The sequence below is a fragment of the Melanerpes formicivorus genome, unplaced genomic scaffold, assembly GCF_026170545.1.
Source record: "Melanerpes formicivorus ecotype bairdi unplaced genomic scaffold, bMelFor1.0.p_v2 SCAF_13, whole genome shotgun sequence".
Lineage (NCBI taxonomy): Eukaryota > Metazoa > Chordata > Aves > Piciformes > Picidae > Melanerpes > Melanerpes formicivorus.
This window is the reverse complement of record NW_027142365.1, coordinates 16,651,599-16,665,022: the sequence shown is the minus strand read 5'-3', so window position 1 is coordinate 16,665,022 and position 13,424 is coordinate 16,651,599. Positions and strand designations below refer to the sequence as shown.

Here is a 13,424-nt window from a genome sequence, read left to right as displayed (position 1 = left end):
ATTTGGAGTGCAGGCATGTCTGGAGCAGCACCAGAACAAGAGGACACAGTCTCAAGCTGCTCCAGGGGAAGTTTAGGCTGGAGGTGAGGAGAAAGTTTTTCCCAGAAAGAGTAATTGGCCACTGGAATGTGCTGCCCAGGGAGGTGGTGGAGTCACCATCCCTGGAGGTGTTCAAAAAAGTCTTGGATGTGGCACTTGGAGCCATAGTTTAGTCATGAGGTGTTAGGTATTAGGTAATAGGTTGGACTTGATGATCTCTGTAGTCTTTTCCAACCTGGTTGATTCTGTGATAATCTGAAAGGAATCCTAGGAATTGCCTTGTGGATGGTTACTGTTTGTGGATGCCAAAGAGGATGCATCCCAAGTGCCTTAGCAGGCCTGTTCTAGTTTCTACTCACTTAGCAGGTGCTTCTGATGCCTGGCATGTGCTGCTCACCCCCATGCATACGCCAATTCACTCAAACAGAGAAGGGGGCAAGGGTGGATACTGAGCTTCAGCTCTGTTTCCCCAGCACCAGTGGGGGATTCTGTCATAGAATCATAGAATTGTTAGAGTTGGAAGGGACCTCAAGGATCATCCAGTTCCAACCCCCCTGCCATGGGCAGGGACACCTCACTTGCTCAGAGCCACAGAAGATGCTTTGGAATCATAAACCATTTTGCACAGTCCAAAGCAGCTGTGCAGAGTTGAGAGACCTGCTCTGAGAGGATGATGTGTTTGTGTATTAGTGTGAGATGAGGCTGCCCTCGGACCCTTGCTTTTTAATGTAATTAATGTCCATTACACAGCCAATGACTGCTCTGGCAGCAACCATAACTCTTTAAAAAGGCAAAATGTTTTCTTTAGGCAAACCCAAACCCTTGGCTCCATTTGCCATGGTAAACTTGCAGGGATACAAAGGCTTTCCTTTTTTTTTCCTCCATGTGTGAAATAATTGCTTTTGAATGTCATGATCAAGTAGTGTGATTTATAACCCCATTGTCACTCATTTTGAGTCCATAATTCATACATCACTATTCATTTGTGAGATATATGGGAGTTACTTGAAGGTCAGTAGCTGACTCCAAGTCACAAAGATGCTTAGACTTTTTTCCTATGTATTCCCTGCCCTGCCTCCCCCACCCCCATTTGATCATATATTTCTGTCCATCATTCTTTTGCAAGGTGCTGCTGAACACACCTGAAAGCCTTTGTTTGGAGAAAGTGAGGCTGCTTTCTATGAACCACAGCTGAAAACTAAGAGAAAGAGCAGTTCACTTTGAGTCCTGTGTCCAGTTCTGGGCTCCTCAGTTTAAGAAGGACATCGAAACACTTGAACATGTCCAGAGAAGGGCAACAAGGCTGGGGAGAGGCCTTGAGCACAGCCCTATGAGGAGAGGCTGAGGGAGCTGGGATTGTTTAGCCTGGAGAAGAGGAGGCTCAGGGGTGACCTCATTGCCCTCTACAACTACCTGAAGGGAGGTTGTAGCCAGGAAGGGGTTGGTCTCTTCTCCCAGGCAAGCAGCACCAGAACAAGGGGACACAGTCTGAAGATGTGGCAGGGGAGGTTTAGGCTGGATGTTAGGAATAAATTCTTCATAGAGAGAGTGATTTGCCATTGGAATGTGCTGCCCAGGGAGGTGGTGGAGTCGCCATCACTGGGGGTGTTTAGGAAGAGAGTGGATGGGGTGCTTGGTGCCATGGTTTAGTTGATTAGATGGTGTTGGATGATAGGTTGGACTTGATGATCTTGAAGGTCTATTCTATTCTATTCTATTCTATTCTATTCTATTCTATCCTATCCTATCCTATCCTATCCTATCCTATCCTATCCTATCCTATCCTATCCTATCCTAGTCTAGTCTAGTCTATTCTACAGCAGGGTGATTCACCTGTGCCCTTTGCACAGGGATAGGAAGGTACTGGGAGGAGGGAGGGGAAGAGCAGCAGACAAAGAGAGAAGTTGCTCAGGGAACAAGAATGACACCCATTTGTGAAAGCTGTTGCTTGGAAAACCTAAGCCAGACACCAGAGAGGTGGGGAGAATTCAGGGCTGTTCTTAAAACAGAATATTCTTCACCATAAGGTACAAGTGTCTAAATGCAGAAGGAGGTAGCTGCTCCATCTAGCACTCTGAGGTTCCCTGGCTGTAGTTAGATGGAGTCAACTGAGACAAAGGAAACTGTTTCTCTGCTTTTTTCAGCTCTGAATGTAATTAATAACCGGAATGGTTTATGGAAGAGGGTGATGAATTTTTCTATAATTTCAAGATTAAATCTTAATTGGTTATCCTTCCAAAATGTAATGTGCTTGATGAAACCCATGAAAAGGGCTTTTGCCTGACTATGGCTCAGTCTCAAGAGGTGAAAGAGGATTTGCAAACTATTCTGAAGACAAATGGCTTGAATTAGACTGCTGATAGTGGTGAATGGCCTTCTGCTTTGTCCACTGCATTCCAGCTAGGGAGTGCTGCTCCTCCTGGAGGTTTAAAAGTAATCTGAAGACCATTCCATGTGGACAGTGTGGCCTGGAGCCCTCTACTCTGATGGCCCTTGCTTTTGGCTTTCTTTCATTTTATTTAATTTTTTTTTTCTCTTTTTGCCCGGTTTTTTTAATATCTTTTTTCTTTTCCCACATTTTCTTCTTCTTCTTCTCCTTTTCCTTTTCCTTTTTTCTTTTTTTTTTCTTGTTTTTTCCTTTACTTTTTTCTTTCTTTTTTATTGTTTTTTCTTTCTTTTTCTTTTTTTTTTCTTATTTTACTTTTCCTTTTTCTTCCTTTTCTTTTCTTCTTTTTTCTTTTTCTTTTTCTTTTCCTTTTTCTTTTTATTTTTCTTTTCCTTTTTTCTCTATATCTTTTCCTTTTTCTTTTTTTTTTATTTTCTTTTCCTTCTTTTCCTTTTCCTTTTTCTTTTTCTTTTCCTTTTTCTTTTTTTCTTTTCCTTTTTTTATCTTTTTCTTTTCATTTCTCTTCTCTTTCTTTTTTTCATTTTATTTTCCCTTTTCTTTTGCTTTTTCTTTTCTTTTTCTTTTCCTTTTTCTTTTTCTTTTCCTTTTTCTTTTTTCTTTTCCTTTTTTATCTTTTTATTTCATTTTTCTTCTTTCTTTTTTTCATTTTATTTTCCTTTTTCTTTTGCTTTTTCTTATTTTTCTTTTTCTTTTCCTTTTTCTTTTTTTCTTTTCCTTTTTTTATCTTTTTCTTTTCATTTCTCTTCTCTTTCTTTTTTTTCATTTTATTTTCCTTTTTCTTTTTCTTTTTCTTCTTTTTCTTTTTCTTTTTCACCCATTTAATTTCTTTTTCCTTTCTTTTCTTTTCCCCCTTTTTCTTTTTCTTTTCTTTTTTCATTTTTTCTTTTTTCTTCCTTTTCTTTTTTCCTTTTTCTTTTTTCTTTATTATTTTTTTCTTTCTTTTTTCCTTTTTTGTCTTTCTTCTTTCTTCTTTCTTTTCTTTTTTTTTCCCTCTTCTGTTTTTATTCTGTATTTCCCCTTTTTACCTTTTTATTCTTTATTTCTCTTTTTTTCTTCTTTTTATTTTTTTCCTTCCAAGAATGCCAGAAGTATTCTGGATTTCTTTCAAAAAATATGCAGAACTCTTAAAGAAAAGGCAGAGATTTGGTCATATCTCACAATATAATTACTCAGGACTTATGCTATGGATGATTAGGTGGTGAGATGGATTTGGAACTGCTTGAAGGACAGGGTTCAATGAGTTGTAGTCAATGGGGCAGAGTCTAGTTGGAGGCCTGTGACTAGTGGTGTCCCCCCAGGGGTCAGTGCTGGGCTCAGTCCTATTCAACATCTTCATCATTGATTTGGATGAAGGGACAGAGTGTAAAGGTTGTGCTGCCTGCCATCCAGTGTGTCCTGGACATCCTGAAGGGCTGGGTGGGGAGAAACATAATGACATTCAATATGGTCAAGTGTGGAGTCCTGCATCTGGGGAAGAACAACCCCATGGATCAGTAGAGGTTGGGGGCTGACCTGTTGGAGAGCAGCTCTGGGGAAAAGGACCTAGGAGTCCTGGTGAACAACAGGATGGCCATGATCCAGCAGTGTGCCCTTGTGGCCATGAAATCCAATGGCATCCTGAGGTGCATCAAGAAAAGTGTGGCCAGCAGATTGAGGAAGGTTCTCTTCCCCCACTACTCTGCCCTGGTGAGGCCACATCTGGAATAGTGTCTCTGATTCTGGTCTCTCCAGTTCAAGGACAGGGACTTGCTGGAAAGGGTACAGCAAAGGGAGAGCTTTTTAGTGTAGCAAAGAGAAGACTGAGGCAGGATCTCATAAATGCTTATTAATGCTTAAAGAGTGGGTGTCAGGAAGACGGGGGGAGACTTTCTGGCTCTCTGCAACTCCCTGAAAGGAGGTTGGAGCCAGCTGGGGAGTTGGTCTATTCTCCCTAACAACAAGTGATAGAAAGAGAGGGCTTGGCCTCAAGATGCACCAGGGAAGGTTTAGATTGGAAATTAGAAGAAACTAACTCAACCACTGGAACAGGCTCCCCAGGGAGGTGGTTGAATCCCTATGCCTGGAGGTGTTTCAAAGAGGCAGAGGTGTGAAGCAGAGGGACATGGTTTAGTCCCAGCCTTGGTAGTTAGATAAGGGTTGGACTTGATGATTTTAAAGGTCTTTTGCAACTGACACAATTCTATGATTCTCCTGAGGCTATGTTCCACAAGTGTTATCTACAGCTCTGGAGAGCTAATAGATTCCTCCCACCTTCCCCACCCCCTAATCAATTTGTCTCAAATGTCGCATTGGAGAACTGCTGTTCCTGAATTTGGACTTCAGGGATTACAGCGTTCTTAATAGGCGTGTTTTGTTTGCTTGGGAAGAAAAGGGAGAGGGGAAAAAGAAGAGGAAAAACCAAAGGAAGTGATTCAGATTACACCTAAAGTCCAGGAGGAAATAGATCCAGAAACCTCAAGCTGGCTTCCACCACCTGACTTCATTTTACTGGATTACATTAAGGATGCTTCCAAAACAATTCTGCCGCTGCGAACGACCCGGGAACAGGTTGTGGCTCTTGCACAGTGAGTACCAAATTAGATCTCTATAAATAATGCTGAATTGGTTAAATAACTATTTTCTCACCCAAAGACAACTTCTCCATATGTGTTCCTCTTCCCATCCTTAGTTGGAATCTAACGCAGCTTTGGTTCTGGGCCCCTCAATTTAAGAAGGACATTGAGACACTTGGAAGGTGTCCAGAGAAGGGCAATGAGGCTGGGGAGAGGTCTGGAGCACAGCCCTGTGAGGAGAGGCTGAGGGAGCTGGGGTTGCTTAGCCTGGAGAAGAGGAGGCCCAGGGGAGACCTCATTGCTGTCTACAACTACCTGAAAGGAGGTTGTAGCCAGGTGGGGGTTGGTCTCTTCTCCCAGGCAATCTGTGACAGAACAAGAGGACACAGTCTCAAGCTGTGCCAGGGGAAGTTTAAGCTGGAAGTGAGGAGAAAGTTCTTCCCAGAAAGAGTAATTGGCCATTGGAATGGGCTGCCCAGGGAGGTGGTGGAGTCACCATCCCTGGAGGTGTTCAAAAAAGGATTGGATGTGGCACTTGGAGCCATGGTTTAGTTAGTCAGGAGGTGTTGGATGATAGATTGGACTTGATGATCTCTGAGGTCTTTCCCAACCTGGTTGATTCTATGATTCTATGATTCTACTTATGCTGAAATTGATTTTGGTTTGGGTTGGGTTTTAAATTGGATATTAGGAAAAACTTCTTTGCTGCAAGAGTGGTCCAGGATTAGAAGAGGCTGCTTATGGAAGTGATGGAGTAACCATCCCTGGAGGTGTTTAAGAAATGTGTGGCTGTGGCATGTGGGGACATGGTTTGATGGCCATGGTGGGGTTGGGTTGAAGGTTGGACTCGAAGACCTTAGAGATCTTCTCCAACCCAAACTATTCTCTGATTCTACAAAATAAAATATCCCAACAAAAGGGTCTAAATGTCTCATCCTGTGGACAATTCCAGGCCATTCACATTTCTGTACATCTGTACTGATCCTTTCCACTGAACACACCAGCTGCATATGGCATCTATAGCATCAAGGAGCAGGAGAGCCCCAGGTGCTGCAGAGGCTAAACACAGGAGCTGAAACCTTCACCTAATAGTTGAGACCATTGCAGCTTATGTGTATCACATCTGTTCTTTTTCTTACCATCTTTCCTGCCTTGGTTTGGAAGCTCCTTGGGACAGGAACTCTCTTGGATTTTGGTAGAGCCAAAAGCATGAGGCACTGTTCTAATGCAGTTTTGAGGTGCAACTGTCATTAATAAATATCCTGATGGCTGAACAGTGCCTGAATATTGCCATGCTGCTTGCACAGGTTGTTGTTACCAATGTGTGATTCATTAGTTTCACTGATAAGGGCAACAAAGTTGGTGAGGGGCTTGGAACACAAGCCCTATGAGGAGAGGCTGAGGGAGCTGGGATTGCTTATCCTGGAGAAGAGGAGACTCAGGGGAGACCTTATTGCTGTATACAACTACCTGAAGGGGGGTTGTAGACAGGCAGAGGTTGGTCTCTTCTCCCAGGCAGCCAGCACCAGAACAAGAGGACACAGTCTCAGGCTGCGCCAGGGGAGGTTCAGGCTGGAGGTCAGGAGGAAGTTTTACACAGAGAGAGTGATTGCCCATTGGAATGGGCTGCCCGGGGAGGTGGTGGAGTCACCATCACTGGAGGTGTTCAGGAGGAGACTTGACAGGGTGCTTGGTGCCATGGGTTAGTTGATTAGGTGGTGTTGGATGATAGGTTGGACATGATGATCTTGAAGGTCTCTTCCAACCTGGTCTGGTCTATTCTATTCTATTCTATTCTATTCTATTCTATTCTATTCTATTCTATTCTATTCTATAACTCAGCCTGGCCACCACTCACTGGCATCTCCAAGCAGTGTGTCTGCGTTCATCTTCTCCTTAGTTTAACCTTAACTATCTCAGCAGTTTCCTGGCTACCTCCTGAATCTGGAGAGTTTGGCATCAAATCCCACTGAGTCTCACCGAATTTCTTTCTTCTGCTAACTCCTATTTTCAGTGAGGTGATCCAAGGAAGGACTTCTCTGTTCACTGCAACGTTTGGCAGGGCAGATATTCATCCCCAACCCTCCAGCTGTGTATAAATCATGCTGCCTTCCTCAAGGTGGAATCCATAAAATGCTCTTTCAGATCTGCTCTTCAAACACAGCACTGAACTCCTTGCAGGCACACGAGCCAGTGGAAGAAGCAGGGGAAATGAAGTCAAAGGTTTGGGGGTGGGGGTGGGGTTTGGTGTGTGTGTTCCATCTGAGGCAGATGCCTTGGTGGTGCATGCAGAGTGGGGAGGGGAGGAGGAGGAGGCAGCTGCAGTGGCCCTCAGCAGCCTGGCAGTGTGAGCAGAATTCATAGAATCACAGAATGTCATCAAGTCCAATCCCCCTGCCAAAGCAGGACATCATAGAATCATAGAATTGCTAGGGCTGGAAAGGACCTCAAGGATCAGCCAGTTCCAACTCCCCTGCCATGGGCAGGGACACCTCACACTACAGCAGGTTGCTCAAAGCCACATCCAGCCTGGCCTTAAATACTTCCAGGGGTGGATGGAGCTTCCACCACCTCCCTGGGCAACCTGTTCCAGTGTCTCACCACCCCCATGGGGAAGACCTTCCTATCTGGAACTAACATCCAATCTGAATCTCCCCACTTCTAGTTTTGCTCCATTCCCCCCAGTCCTATCACTCCCTGACCCCCTCAAAAGTCCCTCCCCAGCATTCTTGTAGCCCCCTTCAGATACTGGAAGGCCACAAGAAGGTCTCCTCAGAGCCTTCTCTTCTTCAGACTGAACAGCCCCAACTCTCTCAATCTGTCCTCATAGGAGAGCAGCTCCAGCCCTCTGCTCATCCTCATGGCCCTTCTCTGGACACGCTCCAGCACGTCCTGCTGTGCTTGCTGGGGAGGGAGCTGGATGAGGGCACATAGTGCAGTGCTGGTTGCCTCCTCTGGAACAAGTGCAGTCCTCTCTGAGGGCTGGCTGCAGGCACAGGCAGCACAAGGGACTGCCTGGAGCCTCCCTCTGCTTCAGGTTCACCCAGTAATTCCCAACTTGATATTTAAAATACCAGTTACTGAAGAGAGGGAAAAAAATCCAAACCAACTAACAAACACAGCAAAGAGTTAAAGCCTTGTGTGTCCTTCACCAAAAGCCAACCAAGAGACATAACAAAAAAAGAATTAAAGCCTTTTGTGTGCTTCACCAATTGCTTGCATACATTTCATTTTGCTAGCACTGATATAGGCTGGGCAGGGACTAGCTTGAGAGCAGCCCTGTAGAAAAGGACTTCGGGGTGCTGGTGGATTTGAAGCTCAACAGAGGCCAGCAGTGAGCACTTGCAGCCCAGAGAACCAAGCAGAGCCTGGGCTGCAGCAAGAGAAGCATAGCCAGCAGGGTGAAGGAGGTGATTCTCCCGCTCTACTCCACTCCGGTGAGACTACACCTGGAGCACTGCATCCAGTTCTGGAGCCCCTAGTACAGGAAGGATCTGGAGGTGCTGGAATGTGACCAGAGAAGGGCCACGAGGATGAGCAGAGGGCTGGAGCTGCTCTGCTGTGAGGACAGACTGAAGGAGTTGGGGCTGGTTCAGTCTGGAGAAGAGAAGCTCCAAAGAGACCTTACTGTGGCCTTCCAGGATCTGAAGGGGGCCTACAAGAAAGCTGGGGAGGGACTTTTTAGGGTGTCAAGGAGTGATAGGACTGGGGGGAATGGAGCAAAACTAGAAGTGGGTTGATTCAGATTGGATGTTAGGAAGAAGTTCTTCCCCATGAGGGTGGTGAGAGCCTGGCACAGGTTGTCCAGGGAGGTGGTGGAAGCCTCATGCCTGCAGGTTTTTGCAGCCAGGCTGGATGTGGCTGTGAGCAGCCTGCTGTAGTGTGAGGTGTCCCTGCCCATGGCAGGGGGGTTGGAGCTGGATGATCCTTGAGGTCCCTTCCAACCCTGACAATTCTCTGATTCTCTGATTTTGTTGGTAAAGGGAAGAGAAATTGACTTGCCTCTGGTATATGTTGGAACAGGTTGGTTGCAGACAAGATGGGTGGCCCGATTGAAAGAGACAGACTGGATGACTTCAGCTGGGAAATCCACATCAGTGAAGTGGAGTTTGAGCTGAATTGCAACGTTGTGCCCATCGGCAGAGTTCGGAAAGGGACCTTCTGCCACAGGGCCTTACTTTTCAAGGTACCTCGACCTTTGTTTGACACCAGGAGGACACTGATGTTAAATAGATACTGGAAACCAAACCTCCTCCATCTGTAGAATGCCAGCTTTATGTTCATGTGAGAGCTTTGGTGTCATTTTCCACAGGCAAGGCTGATTTCCCAGTGAGGGGAAGCCAGCATCGCTCCTTCCTGGTGAACATTCTTGGTGTCACTAAATTGTCTGAAGTGACATCAGCAGAAGGCTTGAGAAAATAGCAAAAAAGCCAAAAGATTTGATTTGGAGTCAAAACATTTTACATTTTCTGCAAACTGTAAAATACTGAATTATGCAACTGCCTTTTTTTATCTTGGTTTCCCCCCCTGCTGCAAACATCAAACTTGTTGGGCCACTTTGCTTTGGTGTCTCTCTTTTAGTCTGGAGAAGACTGAGAGGGGATTTAACTAATGTTTATAAATAGCTAAGGGCTGGGGGTCAAGAGGGAGGGGACAGGCTCTGCTCAGTTGCACCCTGGCATAGGACAAGGGGCAATGGATATAAACTACAGCACAGGAGGTTCCACCTCAACCTGAGGAGGAACTTCTTCACTGTGAGGGTGACAGAGCCCTGGAGCAGGCTGCCCAGAGAGGTTGTGGAATCTCCTTCTCTGGAGACCTTCAAGACCCATCTGGATGTGTTCCTGTGTGACCTGTGCTGCTTTCTATGGTCCTGCTCTGGCAGGGGAGTTGGACTCAATGATCCTCAGAGGTCCCTTCCAACCCCTAACATCCTGTGAGCCTGTGATCTCTCCAGTATCCTATGATAGTGCAGAACAGATTCCATGTTCTAGTTTCTTAAACTAGATGGGAAGATTCATTTCTTCTCTCTTCATGTACTAGTGCAGCCTGCTTATCTGCCCCATCCTTTTTGCCTTGGCTGTTGGGCAGCTGGACTCTTCTCCTTCATGCATGGAAAGGAAAAGAGAAGCACATTAAGCAGGAAAGACCTAGGAAGCAGTACACAATCCTAAATTCATGGTATCCACGGGGAGAGAAATTTCCTGATGTATTTTATGGAGTTCTACAGACATGAATTAATTGTGCTGAAGCAGCACTGGTGTTCACTCATCCTCTGCTGTCCTAAGAAGCCTTTGCATGGACAGCTGATCTCTCTTACAACCACAGCAGCATAAGCAATGGATATCCTTGTCTGTTTGTAGCAAGCTACAAGCCCTTCAGGATTCCATTCCTCTGAGAAAGCAGTGCTGTGGCTGGAAACCATTACAGGTCTGTCAGTGCCAGCACAGCAGAAAGCACAGGCAGGTGTTTCATCTAGAAGGCACTTGCTTCCCACCTTGGTGGGGCTGAAAAGCAGGTATGTGCTGGGGAGCTGAGCAGAAGTCCTGACCCACAGGGGTAAAAGCAGTGCATTTTTACACTTTGTACTTCCTGTTAGCTCTGTGTGTGCAGTGTGCCCACACCTCATTGCTTGGAGAGACAGCTCTTCAAAATGTTATTCAGAAATAAGGCTTCCAGCTAGCCAAGACCATTGCTGGGTACTGTGGGTGTTGCACTTCATTTGAGAAGTGTGGAGAGAAGTGTTCAGAGAAGGGACACAGGAATGCTCAGAGGACTGGCAGCTCTGCCATCTGAGGAAAGGCTGACAGAGCTGGGGTTGTTCAGCCTGCAGAAGGGAAGGCTGAGGGGAGACCTTGTTGCCATGGACCAGCCATTGGAATGGGATGCCCGGGGAGGTGGTGGAGTCACCATCCCTGGAGGGGTTCAAGAGGGGATTGGACGTGGCACTCCATGTCATGGTCTAGTCATGAGGTCTGTGGTGACAGGTTGGACTTGATGATCTTTGAGGCCTCTTCCAACCTTGGTGATACTGTGATACTGTGAAAGGGAGGCTGCCAGGAGGATGAAGCCTCCCTTTTTACAAGGAGTCCCATGGAAAAGACAAGGGCTTATGGGGACAAGTTACTGCTGGGAAGAGTCCAGCTGGACTCCAGAAGAAAATGATTCCCCATGAGAACAGTGAGACATCGGAATAATCTCCCAAGGGAAGTGGTGGAGTCCCCTACACTGGACAGTTTTAAGACTCAGCTTTACAGGGTGCTGGGCCAGCTCATTTCAACTCTACTGTTAACCTAGAAAAGTTAGAGCAGAGGATCCTTGGGGTCCCTTCCAACCCAGCATTCTGTGATTCTGAGAGCTGAGCAGCTAAGCAAGCATAGCAGTGTCTGAAAAGAGTTAAGACTAATATTTTTGTGCATAGAAATAACATTTAAAACCCTATACTTCCTAAGCAGAACCAACAATTGACACCACTGAAAAAAAGGCTGACCTTTGCATGGAAAGAAGAGTGAGAGTCTCCTGGGAAAGAAATTCCTTGTAGGAATCTTTCCTAGTTGAATAATTAATCTCCAAACCCAGGCTATTAAGGAATGTCCAGTGGGGTTTCAGTTCCAGTCTCCCTGTCAGTGTTGCAGTTCACTTGAGTTGGAGAGGCTGATGGAGCTGGGGGTGTTTAGCCTGGAGGCTCAGGGGAGACCTTGTTGCTCTCTACAACTACCTGAAAGGAGGTTGTAGCCAGGTGAGGGTTGGTCTCTTCTCCCAGGCAACCACCAACAGAACAAGAGGACACACAAGAGATGTTGGGTGATAGGTTGGACTTGATGATCTCTGAGGTCTTTTCCAACCTTATTGATTCTATTGATTGGAGTCACTATCATTGGAGGTGTTTAGGAGGAGACTTGATAGGGTGCTTGGTGCCATGGTTTAGTTGATTAGGTGGTGTTGGATGATAGGTTGGAAATGATGATCTTGAAGGTCTCTTCCAACCTGGTCTATTCTATTCTATTCTATTCTATTCTATTCTATTCTATTCTATTCTATTCTATTCTATTCTATTCTATTCTATTCTATTCCTATTCCTATTCCTATTCCTATTCCTATTCTATTCCTATCCTATCCTATTCCTATTCCTATTCCTATTCTATTCTATTCCTATCCTATCCTATCCTATTCTATTCTATTCTATTCTATTCTATTCTATTCTATTCTATTCTATTCTATTCTATTCTATTCTATTCTGTTCTGTTCTATTCTATTCTATTGCATTCTATTGCATTTCATTCCATTCTATTCCATTCCACTCTATTCCACTCCATTCCATTCCATTCCATTCCATTCCATTCCATTCCATTCCATTCCATTCCATTCCATTCCATTCCAATTCTATTGTATGATTCTATGCTAATACAAGTTTACAGAACACCAGATCTTTACCAAGTGTTTCAAGAAAGTTCTTGGCCTCCCAGGGATTTGCTTGCTTTTTATTAAGCATCTCTTGCCCTTTGAAAGACACTTTGCTGTGTACCACAGAAGCTACCTGAATTAACTGTGATTCACTCCTTTGTCTTTCCTCTTTAGGTGATAGCAGACAGAATTGGCATTGGCTGCACTTTGGTCCGGGGCGAGTACAACAGAGCTTGGAACGAAGTGAAGCTGATTGAGGACTCTCCTCAAGGAGCACCGAGGCTCCTGCTTCCTCCTCGGGAGTACATTGTGGATCTGATGTTTGAGCCAGGCTCTTTGATAAAGCAGGGAAGTGCAGAGGCAGATCTGTACAAATACATTACATCTTGACAAATGCTGCCCAAAAAAGCTCGTTCAAAGCTCTTGGCAGCCCCTAATACTTATGAAACTTCAAGACTTTCAAGTCCAGCTGTCCAAAAGGTGCACATCTGATATGTTCATCCTAAACACTTAATGAGACATATTCTTAGGTATTTGACTGCAGTGCTTAGAAATGTTGTTAAGCTTTTGGCACCATTTTAAAGAACAGCCACAATTTGCTGGATCAAAACCATTTGAGCACTACAATGCTTATTAAATCAATTTCAGCCATTCCCCAAAATCCACTATAGAGGTTTTTTTTCTTCCTTTCTGCTGTTCCTTCAACTCCCGTTCACATTGATAGGAATCATACATTAGTAAAGCAAGAAAATGTGACACCTGCCCTTGATCCCTGAGCAGGGGAGCACTGAGGTTACCTTGCACTTGGTTTATCCCGGAGAAGAGGAGGAGACCTTACTGCTGTCTACCACTACCTGAAAGGAGGTTGTAGCCAGGAGGGGGTTGGTCTCTTCTCCCAGGCAACCAGCACCAGAACAAGAGGACACAGTCTCAAGCTGTGCCAGGGGAAGTTTAGGATCGAGGTGAGGAGAAAGTTCTTCACAGAGAGAGTCATTCATCATTGGAATGTGCTGCCCAGGGAG

General features: G+C 45.2%; 1 protein-coding gene across 1 annotated transcript in view; it reads left to right on the top strand.

Moving 5' to 3' along the window:
• Nucleotides 1-13,044, top strand: part of ARMC3 (armadillo repeat containing 3) — an 83,669-nt gene extending 70,625 nt beyond the window's left edge. Inside the window, exons 17-19 of the mRNA XM_068146441.1 lie at nt 4,813-5,010; nt 9,022-9,184; nt 12,577-13,044. Coding sequence (XP_068002542.1) covers nt 4,813-5,010; nt 9,022-9,184; nt 12,577-12,792 — 577 coding nt within the window. The 3' untranslated portion in view covers nt 12,793-13,044. The remainder of the gene's footprint in view (nt 1-4,812; nt 5,011-9,021; nt 9,185-12,576) is intronic.
• The last annotated feature ends 380 nt before the right edge of the window (nt 13,045-13,424 follow it).